At 43.1% G+C, this 18,161-nt stretch overlaps 1 protein-coding gene across 1 annotated transcript; it reads left to right on the top strand.

Annotated features, from left to right (window-relative positions):
- The first annotated feature begins 12,254 nt into the window (after window positions 1-12,254).
- Window positions 12,255-14,880, top strand: LOC136458069 (uncharacterized). The gene is made up of 3 exons (XM_066458076.1): window positions 12,255-12,549; window positions 12,675-12,727; window positions 14,506-14,880. The coding sequence occupies exons 1-3, from the start codon at window positions 12,459-12,461 to the stop codon at window positions 14,623-14,625; spliced, it is 264 nt and encodes an 87-aa protein (XP_066314173.1). The 5' UTR covers window positions 12,255-12,458; the 3' UTR covers window positions 14,626-14,880.
- The last annotated feature ends 3,281 nt before the right edge of the window (window positions 14,881-18,161 follow it).

Raw genomic sequence — 18,161 nt, 5'->3', positions numbered from 1 at the left:
TAGTAACCCTGCAGGTCTTTGATGCTCAGCTTTCACTCTTTGACAAGTGTCACACAAAGCCACATATTCTGCCACATCTCTCTTCAAACCATACCACCAATACTTTTCTTTGAGATCCAAGTACATCTTGGTACTTCTGGGATGTATAGAATAAGCAGACTCATGGGCCTCTTGCAGAATTGCATCTTGGATAGCTTTCACTTCCGGTACACATATCCTTTTCCTGAACCAAAGAGTTCCATTCTCATCCATTTTGAATCTGGGTGCCTTTCCAAACACTACATTCTCTGCTATCTCCTTAAGTTTTTCATCCTCCAATTGTCCTTTGCGTATCTCCTGCTCTAATGTAGGCTCTATCACCAATTCCATGGCATTAGTGACCAGGCTCAAGTTGAGATACTCCATTTCAGCACACAACTCTGCTGACATAGATGTTGTCTGAATTCCATTGGCATAGCTCTTTCTGCTAAGTGCATCAGCCACAACGTTTGCCTTTCCTGGGTGATAATGCACTTCCAAATCATAGTCTTTAATCAATTCCAACCAACGACGTTGTCTTAGATTTAGATCTAATTGGGTGAAGATATACTTCAAACTCTTATGATCAGTATAGATATCACTCTTATGTCTAATCAGATAATGTCTCCAGATCTTCAAAGCATGAACCACAGCTGCCAATTCCAAGTCATGAGTAGGATAATTCAACTCATGCTTCCTTAGTTGTCTAGATGCATATGCAACCACTCTTCCTTCTTGCATAAGCACACATCCAAGACCCAAACGGGATGCATCACAATATATAGAGAAGTTCTTGTTTAAATCGGGCAAAATTAATACTGGAGCTGTAGTCAATCTCTTCTTTAGCTCTTCAAAGTTTACCTGGCATTTATCTGACCATACATACTTAGCATTCTTTTCCAACAAAGCTGTCATAGGCTTGGCTAGCTTGGAAAAGCCTTCAATGAACCTTCAGTAATAATCAGCTAATCCCAAAAAGCTACGAATCTCACTTACAGTAGTTGGTGGTTTCTAATTCAGTACATCTTGCACTTTACCTGGATCCACTGCTATCCCACCATTGGAGACAATATGACCCAGAAATGAGACTTTCTTTAACCAAAACTCACACTTGCTCCGCTTAGCGTACAACTTATGCTCTCTAAGCTTTTGCAAGACCATCCTTATGTGTTTCGCATGTTCTTCTTCAGTCTTGGAGAATATTAGTATGTCATCTATGAATACTACCACAAATTTATCCAGAAACTCCATGAACACCTTATTCATCAGATACATGAAGTATGCAGGTGCATTGGTCAATCCAAAAGACATAACGGTGTACTCATATAATCCATACCGTGTAGTGAATGCTGTCTTGGGTATATCCGAGTTCTGAATCTTAAGCTAATGATAACTAGATCGGAGATCAATCTTGGAGAACACATGAGCTCCTCTCAACTGATTAAACAAATCATCTATCCTAGGCAAAGGGTATTTATTCTTGATGGTAACCTCATTAAGTGAGCGGTAATCCACACATATCCGTTGACTACCATCCTTCTTATCCACAAAGATCACAGGTGCCCCCCACGGGGAAGAACTGGGGCGTATGAAACCTTTTTCTTGCAACTCTTTTAGTTGTTTCTTAAGCTCTTCTAATTCATTAACTCCCATTCTATATGGGCGTTTAGCTATTGGTGCAGTTCCAGGTAATAATTCAATAATGAATTCAATGTCTCGGTCAGGTGGCACACCTGGCAAGTCATCGGGGAAGACATCCGGGAATTCCTCCACGACACGATCTTGTTCATTGACTTCACCATCTAGCTGATTCATTATGGCTGTAGGCTGAGCTTGCACTACTACTTCTACACAGATTCTATCCCCATTGAGTGATGTCACAACCACAGATTTCTCCTGACACTGAATCACTGCCCGGTGTTGTTTCATCCAATCCATTCCCAGGATAAGGTCAATTCCCGCTGTTCTCAACACAATAGGCTTCACCTTGAAGTCTACCCCCCTTAAGGAAATGCTAGTTGAGGGGCTCCAATAAGAAGCGGGCATACTACCTCCTGGGGAATTCACTAGTATTGGGTTTTTCATGGCACACAAAGGTATGCTATGCATTCTAACAAAAGCTTGGGAGATAAAAGAATGCGAAGCACCAGAATCAAAAAGTACGATAGCAGAAATAGAGTTGACACTGAACGTACCCAACATGACCTTAGGCGTCTCCTGAGCTGCATCAGATGACACATAGTTCACCTTTGCTATGAGAGGTGGTCGGGCATTGAACTTCTGATTGTTGGCCTGGTTCTAAGGTGCTTGTTGGTTCTGCTTCTTAGGACACTAATGAGCATAGTGCCCTACTTCTCCACATCGGTAATAGGCATTGGGATTGTTGGGTGCACCACTCTTCACAGGAGCATTGTTAGGCACTCCCTGGCGTGTTGCCGGATTGCTAGTCTGTTGCGAGGGACGCTGATTTCCAAACTGTTGCTGATACTGAGGGCGTTGCTGGAACTGGTTCTGCTGAGGATACTGACCACGGTTTCCCTGATGAGTTGGTCCTTGATTCCTCTGCTGGAAACCTTGCTGGGGATAAGCACGTGGGCAAGTGTTGCTTCCAGAAGCTTGCCCTTGGAGCCTTCTCTTCTTAGCTTCCATTTCCTTGCGCTTATCATCAATCACGATTGCGCGATTCACCAAAGACTGGAAATTAGGATAAGTATTAGACATCAGCTAGAGCTGCAGTCCATCATAGAGTCCCTTGAGGAAACGGCGTTGCTTATCCTTGTCATCTGCCACATCATTAGGAGCGTAGCGAGATAGTTGTGTGAACTTGTCCCGATATTCCGCCACAGTCATTGATCCTTGCTTGAGAGATCTGAATTCTTCCTGCTTCAGTTCCACTAGTCCATTAGGAATATGGTATGATTGGAAACTGTCCTTAAATTCCTGCCAAGTGATATCAGGAGCATTGTTGGGACGTCCAAACTAGAATGATTCCCACCAATCCTGAGCAGCTCCTTGGAGTTGCCCGGAAGCGTACAACACCTTCTCCAGGTCGTTGCATTGTGCTATGTTCAGTTGTTTCTCCACAGCACGCAACCAATCATCGGCCTCCATAGGGTCTGTGGCATGTGTGAACACCGGTGGACGACCTTTCATAAACTCTCCACGCTTATCTCTAACCTGGACAGGCGGTGGACCTCTTGCAGGTTCATTGTCCAAGCGCTGCATCATAGCTTGCATCAGCTGCGCTTGCATTCCCAATATCTGCTCCATGGTCACAGGTGGCGGTGGTGGATTCATAAGAGCATCATGCCCACGACCACGGCCTCTGCCTCTTCCTCCTCTTGCGGCCATCTATTTTCCAACAAATGTGCAAAATTTAGAGATTTTTCCAATTATAGAGAGCTTACAAAAGATAAGAAACAATGCTGAGAATTTTCTGGGCAAGATTCAAATTCAGCAGTTCAGTAAAACTGTTATAACTCGAGTTTTAGAGATCCAACAAAGGTGCACCAAGATTCATTAGAAAGCTTAGGACTTCAGCTACAACTTTCATTTAGACCACTTTTACAGATTCGAACTCGCACATAGTAAAAAATAGAGCTAAACCGAAACTATTCTGAGTTCCAGACAGCGCAGGAACATCAACTTGTGCCAGCTAGATCTCCCAAACCTGAATAGCTATTGACGTGATTCCAAAGAAACTTGAAAGATACAGAGGTCTAGTTATCTCCACAAAAATTTCAGAATTTTTATCATCCCAGATTTCGAGTTACCAGATAAAGAACACAGGCTGCTCCAGAAATTAGCACAGCAGAGATAAGATAAAATGAAACATCTGCATTAAGATTTCTTTCTAAATTTAAAGTTCCAATCTACAGAAGTTGTGGACATGCCCACAAACTTCCAGCAACCAAGCAAAATACCAAATCAACCAAGTTCACAAATCAAACATCTAATCAACCAAATTCACAAGACCAACAAGACTAAATAAGGACACGAACTAACAACGTGATAATCTAGATCAAGGCACCTAACACCTATGGAGCGGTGTCAATCATGGTGAAGGAATGGTGCTTCTTCTTGTAGATGGAAGGCTGTCCCAATTGTGCTCGAAGTTCATCCACTTGTTTCTGAAGACGTCTCTGCGCTCTCTGAGATGCACGCAGTTCTCCTTTGACCTCATCATCCACTCCTTGCATAGCGTGGACATGCTGCACCGTTGCCTCCAGAGTTGGGTCATTCTCTGGTGGAGCCAAAACTTGCCAAACACCCTCATGATCATTTCGTGGAAGGAACCTAAAGCGATCCTCCCTCATGGCCTCAAAACGACGACCATGGTAGTGGATGTAGGCATTTTGTGCTGCATCCTCCATGCCATCCAAAGCATGGGCTCTCCTGGCAGGGACACTGTGGATAGTCTCCACCTCATGTCCATTAATGATATCATTCCATGCGGTGACCACCAGCTCTACCTTCCAGAAGGTAGCCTCCAGTGGGTGCTTGTACTCGGCGCAGTGGTAGCTGATGGAGGCGTGCAAGTCGAGGAAGTAGTTGTCCAGCACGTGGGTGAGGAGAGTGTGGTAGTAGGCTATCTCTGGAGCTGGCTTGAAGTAGTACTTGCACTTCCAGCCAATCTCATCGTCCTCCACGGGGGCAGCTGGGGAGGGTGCAGGTGTAGGGGAAGTAGCTGTCGACTCCTCAGGTGTAGCTACCATAGGGTAGACGGGCACGGCGACTGGTGTAGGAGTAGGTGTAGGCGTCGGTGTAGCCATCTCCTCGTCATCGGAGATGATCACAATCTCCCTCTCCGCCGGTGGGGCACGCGGGGTGAACATGGCACGATAGCCGGCGGTGCTGAGTCAAGCAGTCTTTGGATTATGAGACATCTATAGATTTAAAGTGAGATGAAATTAGAATCAACAATTTTAAATAATAGATTAAGGTATGAAAAGCATAAACGTTTTAATAAAATAACAAGGATAAGTCAGTAAGCAAGAAACCAGAGGAGCAAAGCTACTAAAACGACCATTTTCTAACTAGGCTTGCGTCCTACAGTCAACACGGCTCTGATACCAATTTGTCACACCCAATTTTAAGGATAAAATTAAATGCACAAAACTCATGTGTGCCCAGGAATCAATCACACATACAAGCTGACAAATTACATATAGTATCATCACGGTGTCATCATACATCAGAGTTATAATAAAACTTAGTCTTATACATCATAGCAGAATAGTAAAAAGATAATAAACCCTCATGGCCATCATCACAGGGAAGGTCAACTGGTTGACCATAAGCCTAATAATCCTCCAGGAAATCCTCATACCCGTTGTCATATGTTACCCATCCGGGATTTTTATCCAAGTAAAGAAAATAAACAAGTGTAAGTACATTCCGTACTTAGCAAGCTAACATGGGATTATGAAGCTCAAGAAGGATAGACTCTGGTTTACTGCAGTTAGCATTTTTAATAGGTCAAACTTTTATTCTCAAGTATTATCAAGTTATGCTTAAGCTCCCATTTAATTCCCATAAGAACATATATCAAGGTCAGGTTTACCATATTTCAGCATAGAACAACTTAAATGATCAACACCAAGTAACCAGTTATTCTGTGAGTTTTCTGGGCCGCTCGTAACCGCGAGCACGGCTGTTATAACAGTTTATTACCCTCTACAGAGGTGGTGCACATTCACCGCGAGTCGTGATCCCCATATGCCCGGGTTAATTACTCCCATGTCACTACCAAGGTGAGCGGGCAGGGTACACTATGAAGCCATTTCATAGGTTTCCCTAACAAGTTAGGGCCGCTAGGTTTCCTTGGTAGGCAGATGTAGGGACCCCCCTTTCCTATGGCACAAATCTGTCGTGGCTATACTCATAGGAACAGAGGCAGCCCTATACCCAAAGTGGCAAGCCCCATTTGCACCAAAAAGGTAACCTCTAACTAGCTAGGAAAGGTCCTATTACTGAGCTAAAGTCAGAGCCATATGACTCTCCCGGTTGCACTGTCAGTCCTAGCTTTTGCTGACAGATAAGTCCTTATGGAGGGCCGGAAGCAATATGAACAAAGGTCATTTGCACTTTCACCCTATGGAACAGTTGTTATAATTCATGTTACTCACTTTGTTCCATAGTATCATTCATCAACATGTATGTCCAATTCAGTTAGAGCACTAGCAATCTACCCATATGCATTTAACCCATAGGAGACAAGGAACAGGATAACAATCACTAGGATGTCCTTACGGGTATCAAAATTAGACACATGCAAATGAGTAATTGCTTAAAGTGAAATAGGACATCAAGGAAGGCCCATGTTATACTTGCCTTGGTTCACAAACTCGTGCTGGTCCTGCTGGTCGTCGAAGAGTTCTTGGTCTCCAATGTTTTCCTCACCATCTGAACACGACCAACACGGCAACATACAACATTCCAAAAGCATTCATGCAAAGCAAACATTCCTATCATTAGAACAGTACACCAACAGTATTGAAATCAAGATAAAATGTTTGTAAAACTAATCTACGTTTCGCTACGATCACGTCAACGCGAAGTTCACGAAAAACGGAGCTAAAATACGAAAGTTATGATTAAAACGGGTTTTTCCTATAGCCCTATATTTAATTAAATCTAATCATGAAATTAAAAAGTTCCAAACTTGACTAACAGTAGCTCCAACATGTAGCTTATGAAATTACGAAGCTAACGCGATTTGAATGGATCAATTCGAAGTTAAAACGACAATTCTATAAGCGAAACAGTTCGAATGGCATTTCTGTAAATACTAAAAGCGTACTTTTGACTTAAACAGTGAAGTTTACGCTTTCCAAACGGGATTGCGCATTCGGGGAATTACGCCTTGGACTGCGGGTTCTATTTTCTGAAAAACCGAGGGGCTCTTTAACATAATCACCCGCGAAGGGGTATCTTCTAACGTGAGCCGTCGGATTTGAAAAGAACGGCCAGAAATCGATCCGGGGAGAGAGAAGAAGAGATGGCCGGCCGGAACAGTGACTCCAGCGAGGCTTAGCCATGGCCGGCGGCAAAGAACACGCCGGCGAGCTCGGTTAGGGGGGCTAGGGTTCGCCAAACGGGAAACCGAGGGCACCCGAGAGCTCGGGGGGGAGAAGGGGGTCGCGGCTATGCCGTTTTGGTGGCCGGGAACGGTGGCAATCGCGGTGGCTGCCATGGCCGGCGACCATGGCCCGCGGAGCTTGCGGCCAAGGCGCGGGAAGCCAACAAAACGAGAAAAGAAGAGCATGGGAGGAGAGGGAAGAGTACGGCGAGTCTCACCACGGTGAAAACCGGAGCGAAGGCGGCTCGGTGACGGAGTTTCACGCGGAGGCGGACGACGGAGCTTGGAGATCCCGGCAGTGGCAGTTCTGGGTTCCTCGGTGCTTGGCGAGCGAGCAAACGAGAGCGGAGAGGGCAGCCGGGTGCGCGCGGGGGTCCGACTCCCTTTAAAATGAGGCCGAGGAGCGGGCGACGCTCCCACGTCGTGAGGAGCGGGCGTGGAGTAGTTGCGGCCTCGCGACATGGCTGGGCGGTTCCGAGGGCATGGGGCAGAGGTGGGGGACGCGCTGACGGGCGGGGTCGGGCTGTCAGCGGCTGGGCGCGGGAAACAGGCGCGCGGTGCTGGGCCGGCGGTTGCTTGGCCGAGCTGGGCCAGAGCACGGGCGGTTGCCTAGCGCAGGCGTAGGCACGGCTGGGCTGCAGCTGCTGGGCTGGCGACGCCGAGGCGCGCGGCTGCTGGGCCGAGAGCGGCGGCTGGGCTGGGCTGAGCGGCTGGTGGGCCGAGCCGGGAAGAGGGAGAGGAGAGTGAGCAGGCCGCGAAAGAACGGGCCTGCAGGCCAAAACCGAGGAAGGGAGTAGATATTCATTTTCCTTTTTATTTTCCAACAAATTTTTCCAAAAGCATTTTCAAATTATTTTTGAACTCATTTGAACACTAATTTAAGAACAATCATCACATGAATAAATAATGCAGCAGCATGTATGCATTCAAAAGTTTCAAATCTTATAATTGATTTTAATTCGCCAAAAATTATTAATTTCCTATAATTGAATGCACACTTAATAACATAATAAATCAAATTTACTTATTTAAAAGAATGAAAAAGTTTGGGTGTTACAGGCTACACAACCATATGTTTTATGTAGTTTCAACATATGAATTTTTTTGCACCATAGGATTAAGATCCAATAGCTTCCACCCTTCTTCTACCTCTAGCCTTCAGCCTTCTTCTACCTCCAGACAATCACAAATTATAAGATCACAGATCCACAGATCATAGATCACAAAAAAAAAATTCTATAAAAAGACAAATCACAGATCGCAGAGGAGGAGGAGATGCCTACCTAGAGCTAGATCTGCTGCCGCCACCGCCGCCGCCACCGCCACTGCCATGGCCGGCGTAGGCCCTAGACGTCATATATGGCCACATGCAGCGTGCGCCCATGACCGAGGCGTTCCATCCGGCGAGCACAGGCGAGGCGCCCCACATGCCCTTGATCCAGAGTAGCAGCTGTGCCTCATCCACCGGCTGGGAGGACTGCGGGGCCACATGGGGCAGCAGGCCGCAGCAGGGAAGCAGCGCGAGCAGCAGCCCGGGGAGGCATGGGCGTGGTGCCTCCATGCACGTCGGTTATGACATGTGGGCCCTAAACATCATAGATACTGTCAGCACAAAAATGTGCGTCACCACGCGGCAAGTAGGAAGGACCTGCTCAATGGAGCTGGAGATAACCGATCCTGCGTATTCCTCCCGAGACGTGTCAGTCAATTTAACCCTACAATTGATAAGGAGAGAAAGTTTATCAGTAATTTAAGGTGAAACATGCTGGTCTGTGCCCAGACAGTTCCAAGTGTGCCGCTTTAGGAGCAGCCAGATGGAAAAATCGACTAAATAGCCGATATGCACATAAATTGGCTGTTACGGACAGAAAAACTCGTGGGTAGCGATTGATTTTATGTTGATAGGTACAATGCCCGCAGAGTAAATGAGATCATCAGCTAGATGTATGTTACCAGTATGAATCATTGAGCCGATGAATCTAATCAAGAAAGGATATAACATATAAACAAATGGACTATCTAATACAAATGGACCTATAGACGCTCTAAATCTAATTTGTTACCATCAACAGTGAGGTTCGACCGGATCGATGACAGCTATGATGATAATAACAAACTAAAACCTTAGAATCCATAAAACCATCTATACTTCGATAGACTTTTCGAAAGACATGCTATACATGAAGGCTCAGATGAATCAGCTTAAATAGTCGATTCAGGTGAAAAAGTACCATAGTGTGTGAACAATCGACTATTTCACATGAACAAACCCATAGACTCCTCAGACTTAACCTGCTCTCTCTAACAGTTGGGTTCGACCATATCGATGTAGCCGTGAAAAAGACAACGAATCAAACCCTTAAAGTACACAGATCTATTCATGCTTAGCAGAGTCATGGACACACACTGTGGGCGTTAACGCACAGGCGATCGGCTATTTAGCTGATGCAGGCATAGCAAATAGCTAAGGTCACGCCTAATCAAGAACAAATCTACTAACTAGCATCCTCCAATCTACAGTGCCATCAGTGGAGATCGACCGGATCGTTATAGCCATAATGATGAACTACAAACTAGATTTAACTAGCCAACAAACCTCTTCAAGATTATTCGTGTCTTAACTGCGTGCTACGCACGATCAAGATTGAAGTAGAACGGTCGATGAAACATAACCCATCGCTCAGACTAAGAAACATAGTGTTGTAATAAAGCGAACGACAGACTGAGAGGATATAAGGCCGATCTAATTCAATCTTGACCAGGCGGATTGATGTTGCTACAAATTAATAACAATGAAAGCATCAGCAAGATCGGCAACTTAATGAATCTACTCGAAGGACGCCATCCTTAGATAGAGCCGATAACTTGACCTTAATCTAGTTTGAGCAGTGGATGTCGACCGGATCGATGCAGCCGTACTTAAACTAGACAAGAGTTGATAACTAGCTTATACTAAGGTTCGTAGTGGAGGTCGACCGGATCGATGCAGCCGTACAAACCAAAGTATAAACCATGACGGTACTTATAGACAAACCGGAGGTCGGCTGGACCGATATAGACCTGCTTGCTGAAGAACTCGCCGAGATCTACTCTACTCCTACTCCTACTCCTAAGGGTTGGTTGGAGCCGAAAAGTAAATAACTTATGTTTGATTGGTTGGATGTCCTTTTATAATAGCTGGGGTCCAATATTTTTACCCGAAGCCTAAACATGAATCCTACTTAAATATGACTCATTACAATATTTGGTATAGAATAAAATATTCCTAATTTAAGATAACTTGGACCATAATCTTTCCTTTTTTGTAGAGTCTGACATATTTCTCTCGGCGCTGACCATAGCTTTTGTCGTATCTGCTGGCGCTATGTGAAGAGAGTCGATTCCAGCGCTGCATTTGAATCAGCTGATATCGTCTATGCAATCGATTCCTTGATGACCCGATCTTGAAAGCTTCAAGTTCCTGCAATTCTTCTTTCTAAATTTTGGTGTAAATAGGTACAAAAATTCATATATTTTTTTTTGTGCTAAAACACATGTGTGTTGTATAGCATTTCTGAACCTAAAATACTACTATCATACTAACTAATCTACACAATATCCACCGTCTGAGGACCAGGCACACCTCTCCTGTAGCGTCAGAGTGACACTGGAGAAGCAGGGGCCGACCAGCTCAACGGGGGATCGAGAATCGCCTTGAAATCGCCCTACGTCTACTATACCGTGGGGGAACAAACGAGAAGCTTCGCGGCGACCACGTGCGCATACATATGCTAAGTATTAATAATAGAAAGGGACTCGAGTTTTAGTTTAGCTTGAAAGTACATGTGACCTCCCTCGACTATTTTATATTAGTCTGATTTGCCTCCCTTATTTGGAAAGTCGGATGTTTATGCTCCCTCGACTCTTGAAATTGCCCGATTTATCTCTCTGAGCAGTTTTGAAAGCAGTTTTCATTGACCTAGCGCCACGTCATCCGTCCTATATGGCACCATGTTAGCAATGAGAGAGGTAAATCTAACTTTTGTGATAGTTCAGGGAGGTAAATCCGAATTTATAAAAAACATTGAAATACTTTTTCAAAAATCATCCAAATATTTTTTCTAGAAAATAAATATGCATTAAAAATACTAAAATCTGATTTAATGTTAGAAAAAATTGTTTGAGTTTAGAAAAAGATGATGCTAGTTTCACATTTTTCTAAATTATGCTCTACTATTTTGTTCATTGCTTAGAATTAGGAATGAAAACGGATCGGATATGGACGGATATCACCGATATTACATTTGTTTTCATATTTCTGTTCGGATTCGGATTCGAATACGGATATTGTCAACTATGTCGGATAGAATATGATTGGATATCGACATCATAAATATGCTATTTGAGTATTCGGATACGGATACGGTATCGGATGTTGGATATCCGGACTCGGATACGGACAGATCTCAACCCCTCTAAACGGATTCGGTTTCGAATACGGTCGGAAAATATCCGTACCGTTTTCATCCCTACTTAGAATCATTTGAATCTTATATGGTCTCCTAAAATTTGAACCTAGGCAAAATATGAAATAGACGATGCAGACCAAGATAAATAAGTTTTGAGTCACCGCGTGAGCCACCATGTAATAAACTGCAAAAAATGTCTACAATTCCCGAACTGCAAAAAATAGAGGATTCATGATTTTAGGAAAATATAAAACCAGTTTCATATTTTTCTAAGTTTAAATATTTTTTATGAATTTTCAACATTAAATTAGTTTTAGTATATTAAAATGCATATTTATTTTCTTGAAAATATTTAGATACTTTTTAAAAGAATATATCTATAGTTTTCTATAAAGTTTAATTGACCTTCATGAACTATCATGAAAAGATTGATTTGTCTCTCTTATGGTTGACGTGGCACGTAGAATAGTTGACGTGACGCCATGTCATTGAAAATTACTTTCAAAACCGCACGGATAGTTAAATCGGACGGTTTTAAAAGTGGAAGGACCCAAACTCGGGTTTTACGATTGAGATAGGAACAGTTTAACGAGGTTTAGATAGACTTCACCAATGCGTAGGATTTTCTTTCTAGAGGATTTTAGGACGCCTGGGCTAATCGATATCAACGATTTGGGCCTCACAACAGTCACAAGCCATAATGCTAATTTCTGCGGCCCACGACTGCTCTCCCAAGCCGAACTGCCGAAGAACCCTAGGTGGCGGCGGCGCATCCGGCATCCCCCACCGTAGTGGCGGCGATCTCAAGTAGCAGCAGAGGCTCTGTAGAGGCGGAAAGGCGCGAAGCTTCCGTCGGAAATCCCAGTAGCAGAAGCAACGCAGGCGTCGGCGTGCAACAGGAGAGGACGGAGATGACGCAGAAGCAGACCCTGTTCAAGGGGCAGAGCAAGAAGAAGACCATCCCTCCCAACCGCCACGGCAAGGCGCCCCATGTTCGTAAAGGTACGCGTGGGGGAATCGACTGCGGCGCCCGGCGTACTAGATCGGGCTGTCTTTGTGTGCTGCTCTTCAGTGGTGATTTGTTTGATTGTTTGCTTGAATGATCGGTTTGCCACTCGCTGTTGCAGGGAAGAGAGTCGTCAAGCCCACCAAGTTCACCAAGGACATGGACGCCGACAAGGTATACTATGAGAGTGCGAGCGTAGTACAGCGTAGAACTAGCAAACGCCTGTGTCAATCGGCACTTGTCTTCTTCCTTTGCGACACAAGATTAAGATTAATCGAAGTCCTTGCTCTGGTTTGTATTGTTTCAGTGAAACTGGGTGTGTAGATGATTCAGTTTAATTGGGTGTGTCGTAGCTACCCTAGTTGCTCAATTTGACTAGGATGGTTGTCAGTTCAATTTTGTTTCCATGACCGTGTTTTGTTTCCTACTCCCTTGATTCCAAATTATAAGTAAAAAAAGCCAAAAACGACATAATTTGGAACGGAGTGTCAATTAGCATGTTTTGTCGTTGATTCTTTAAGATTGTACCAATTTTTCAATCATTCTTTAAGAGAGGATTGTACAGAGCATAGGCCATTCTTTTTTTTTTAGAACTGGGTTAATGGTTGTGTTTGTGTTAACATTATAAATCAATCTAGTTTTGGTTTGTTCTATGTATTATCACGTGCAATGGTATTTTGATTGTGCCATAGTGCAGATTCTTTTTAGTATCAGTCTTCTGTTTTTAACAACAAAATAGTGTCTATTGCTAGCTTTATCATGATTGCAACTTGAAAGTTGGAACATACATTTTGGTCAATTATAACCACATCTGTTAGTTTCTTGTAAACTACTCCCACTGCTGTGAAATAGGTTGCATGGGATCCATGTGGCCCACCTTTTATGATCTAATATTTTCTAGAATTTAGTCATACCATATGCCAGTACAGTAGTTAATGCAAATCCTATTATCCTGCAAGGGTCATTGTCAGCCAATGATCTACTCCCTCCATTCCAAATTATAAGCCATTCCAACTTTCTTGGACTGAGTCAAAGCATCTTAAGTTTGACCAAAATTAGAGAGAATTACAAAGATTTATGATATCAAATAGGTATACTATGAAAATTTGATTAATGAAGAATCTAATGATACTTATTTGGTATCATACATGTTATTATTTTATCATATAAGAGAGAGGATGGTATTTTAGTCATATCATTTGCCAGTACAATAGTTAATGCAAATCCTATTATCCTGCAAGGGTCATTGTCAGCCAATGATCTAGTTTTGCAGAGATGCTTCTTTCGTTTTGCTGGTGCCAAGTTTTGTCAGTCAGATATGATTTAATGTCATTGTATTCTGGCTGTGATAAATGGCACACACATTTTTTGGAAACTGCAATCTTGAACCAAAAGTAATTTAACTATGAATTTATATTCAAATCTTGTATTCCAAATTCCTGTGGGTTTCAATAGTATTAATGAGTTCCCCAGCATTTTAGCAGGTAATTCATAGAAGTTTTCCTGTTAAACATATAGTGCAGGGTACCCATATACACTCAGGGATTGGTACTACTTCACTCAGGCATATATTTAGTCTGATGAGCAGTGTTTTTTCCTTTTCATTTAGTCATGGTCACCTCGAACTACCTTGGTTCGACATCCCTTTTTCTTTTATAAAGGTCCAATATTCTACCTTGTTTGTTTTTCAATGGTCCCTCCATGCTTAGCTTTACTATTAACCTAATTAATTAGAAGTAATGCAGATCTAGACACAATTTTATATTTTGATATGTACTGCAGTGTTTGCGGACATCTATGTTTTTGTTTAGGTACACAAATAGTGTTTCAATTTAGGTTATGAAACATCTGTAACCTCCTTTTCGAAAAGGAACCTATGTAGCCTGCTACTAACTGAACTTATTTCATATATTGTGCTCTTAGCTGGACCTACGAATTTCTTTGCTTTGCAGGAACTGACCAAGTTCATCAACCAGTGCAACGAAATAAAAGCTGCGAATATTGCTAGCAAAGAGGGCGGTGACCTCAACATAGTGAAGGCGGATGGCGATCAATCTAAATCAAAGAAGTAGGAAGCCAGAAACTGAAGATGAGTATGTGAAACGTGATCTGTGGTAAAACTGGTAATGTGATTTGTTCTGCTGAAGAAATTCAGTTCCATATGGTTGGGTAGATGCACATGTTTAGCGCAAAGTGACGGTGTAACTGCAACCAGGATAATGGTTTGCAAGTTTTGTTCTGTGCCATCTCTATTTTTCCAATTATTATATTGAAGTTTGGTGTAATATCTGATCCGTTGAAATTTATTTATTTTTTACGTGGACCAATAGGAGCGCCGTGGTACTGCTGGATAAAAAGCTAAAAAGCTCGTTGAACTGTTTCGGTAGCTTATTTCAAAATTGCTCTGATTATGTTCTCTTTTTTTTTTTCCAAATCAAATTAGGTCATTTTGGCTCATGCATTAGGCTTCAGTGGTCTTAAACACTCAGAAGATTATACAAAATAAAAACAATTGATTTCGAGAAGGGAAAAAAGTTGTGCCGGCTCTTTAATCTTTATGCACTCCCGCCTTGGCAATCATGACTTTCTTGCTTTCGCAAATAGGGGGGCGTTGCAATCATCGCGGCCATAGTGGCTTGTTCTATGCAGGCCGTTGCAATCATGCCTTTCTTGCTTTTGCAAATCGAGCTGTTTGCTTGCAAGCAACAACTAATTGAACTGCCATTTTGTTCTATCTAGAAACGGCCATTTGACTCGCACTGTACTCTAAACTGAACTTCAACTGTGATTTTATTTACAATATTTTTGTGAGGTTGCACAATGCTATACTGATGGTATTCTTTTTTTAAGAAGGAATCATGGTCGTAGGTAAATACTACTAAATCCACCTGTAGGTGGTGCATTTTATGGGTCAAAAGTTACGAGTTCAAGCATATATTGAAATCCTTACATTTATAAATGAGTGCTCAGATACATGGTACGGTGCTACTCATTTAGGGCTCGTCTGTTTCAGCCTATTCCTAGCAGGAATCAATCCCGGTGAAAGTTAGCTATACAATTTACCGAAGCATTTCTGGCAGGGGGTGATTCCCTGGGAATCGAACATGGTCTTATGATTTGTTCGTTCCTACCCCAAACCAAGGGGTTTGGAGGAGATTGAGAGGGATTTTGACTTGTAGGGGATTAAATCTCCTCAACCCCTCCAACCCCTTTGGTTTGGGGGTAGAAATATACTCCTAACAACTCATTTACAATAAGCACACTAACCAAATGCTTGGGGTGGTTGATTACTAGGCCTAGGATCATGAGTTAACGGGACTCAAATCACTTGGTTACAATAGTGCTGTAAAAAGGGGTATAGACCAAGGAAGATCATGTTTGGTAGGGCTTCTTTTGAGCAGTTTTATTAGTTCTGGCCTTTTAGGTGAAGCCTTACTAGACCATAAAACAGATAAGCTTTTTTTTACTAGACCATACAGGTGAAGCTATTTGCAAAAAGACCCTGCCAAACAGGACCCAAGTATAACAAACCTCCTAATTTGGAAGAAGTGATTGTTAGCGCTAAGATGGCTAAACACCAAAGCACTTGGACATGTTGGTCACATAAATCTCGTAGTGTTGTCCGCCAAAACCAAATAACCTAGTTTTCTTAGATTGCACCAGAGAAGCGATAACTCATGATTACATAAACAACTAGGTTTACAAATGGACCAACAAATGGTAATATCATGCTTGCAATAACGAACGACTAGTTTACAAGCAAATTAGCAAATGCCATCCAAGCACTTGTTCAGTAGGGACCTGTCGTGTGCATCATTGGCCCGTCATGTCCAATCACAAGACTATGGCACCATCTCTGATCATTGAGACCAGAGGATGAACAACATATTGAGGTTGGAAGAGTACAATAATAGTAGATTGGTTTTGGTTTGGTTGGATGTCCTCAATTGAGAGTGGCCCTTTATATTTAATAGGGAAGGAAGATCTTGTCTATAGGAAGGATGTATTTCATGCACAAAACTTATTACAGACCAACTAAGAACTATGATCTCAATATTCTAAAATCAATTATTGACTTGAAAGACAAAACTAGATGACATGGTTTGCGAAAACCAGGTGGTCTGATTTTAGATTTTTATCATCATAAATTTGTTATTCAGAACCGAATTAGATGATCTATATATCCATTTCAACCATATCAACGAGAGCTATGTCATGGTGAACTCTAATGTGCAATTTGCTTCATCTTAGTGCCATCACAAGTGATTCTTTATGTATTTAGTGAAATCAAGCATAAAAATACGAAAAAGGATGAATATGACCTACAAAACATATTGGCATACCAAATAATTAGACGTGCAACAACGGTATATGAAGTCCGATTTCAATACATATTAGAACATATGACATGATCGTTACAGGAATCTCCCAACTAAAACTCATTCCAGTGATCACATAACAAGATGCATGTTTCGTGATAAGGCATGGATACGTTTGTTAGTTACAAATAAAATGGAAAGGAAAGGAAAACAATTATGTGTGTCAGTGTATGAAAGCAGAAAATTTCGTGTGTACCAGATCTGTTGCAAAGTGCAAACCACCTGGAATCAGTAAATCAACTCGCTGAAATCAATGCAATATGCGGCATGAGAAGGCAAGGCACACGTGCGATCGCGCAGCAGCGTCAAAGCTCTAGCGGTGAGCTGCCATTGACTCGACCCCTTAACCAGCTGGTTTCCATGCCGCCCCAGGCCACCTCTAAGGAACGACTCGCTATAATAACCCGGGTTTTCGTGTAACTAAAAATACGAGTTTTTAATTTTTTTTTCTGCTGTGTGTGAATCATGTAGTCGCTAGGTCCAACCTGAGTCAAACCTAGGAGGATTTACCACTAAACCGTTGCATCCATCTAGATTTGATTGTAGGTGTGTGCCTTGTTCTTGAATCGGTTTCGGGTTTTGTGTTTTGTTCGGAGTGCACAAAGCCCTAGCAAAGTCCCCTCAAAATCCCTTTCGAATCTCTCAAGTTCCTCGAATCATACATGGGAAACCACTCCTACCTTTTCCTAAAAAGGAATCGGGATATCCTTTTCCCTCCTCCTCTCGAATGACTTCCAATCCCCTGAGTCATAATTCATAAAGGAAAAATCCTTTTCCTTCTCTCCTTGAACTATTCTAACCCCTCTTGAAATTCGCCCCAAATCTCTTTTGAGTTCCCTCTCGAATTCCTTTCCGAATTCCTTTTGGTTCCATCTAAAAATCCCTTAGTCATAAATAGAAAATCCTTTTCCATTCTCTTGGGCCAAAACCCTTCTCCTCCTCCCTTCACGTGGCCCAACTCCCCTCCCTTTTTCTCTTTCCTGCTGGCCCGCCCGACCTCTTCCCCCTCGCGCTGGCCCAAGCCACCACTAGGCCAGCCTACCCCACGCTCCCTCCCTCGACCTAGCTCGACCTCGCCACCTCCCCGCGTGCCAGCAGTGGCACCGGCCTGCTAGCCCAGCTGGGAGCCCCGTAGGCCCGGTCGCCAGCCCCCGCGGGCCCACCAGCTAAGCACGCCCATGCCTAAACCCTAGGAGCCGCTCGCCCCTACCCTTAGCCACCGCCGCCGC

Source organism: Miscanthus floridulus, chromosome 6 (assembly GCF_019320115.1).
Source record: "Miscanthus floridulus cultivar M001 chromosome 6, ASM1932011v1, whole genome shotgun sequence".
In the NCBI taxonomy this organism is placed as follows: domain Eukaryota; kingdom Viridiplantae; phylum Streptophyta; class Magnoliopsida; order Poales; family Poaceae; genus Miscanthus; species Miscanthus floridulus.
Note: the sequence above shows the minus strand (reverse complement) of the source record. Positions and strands in the feature narration are given on the sequence as shown.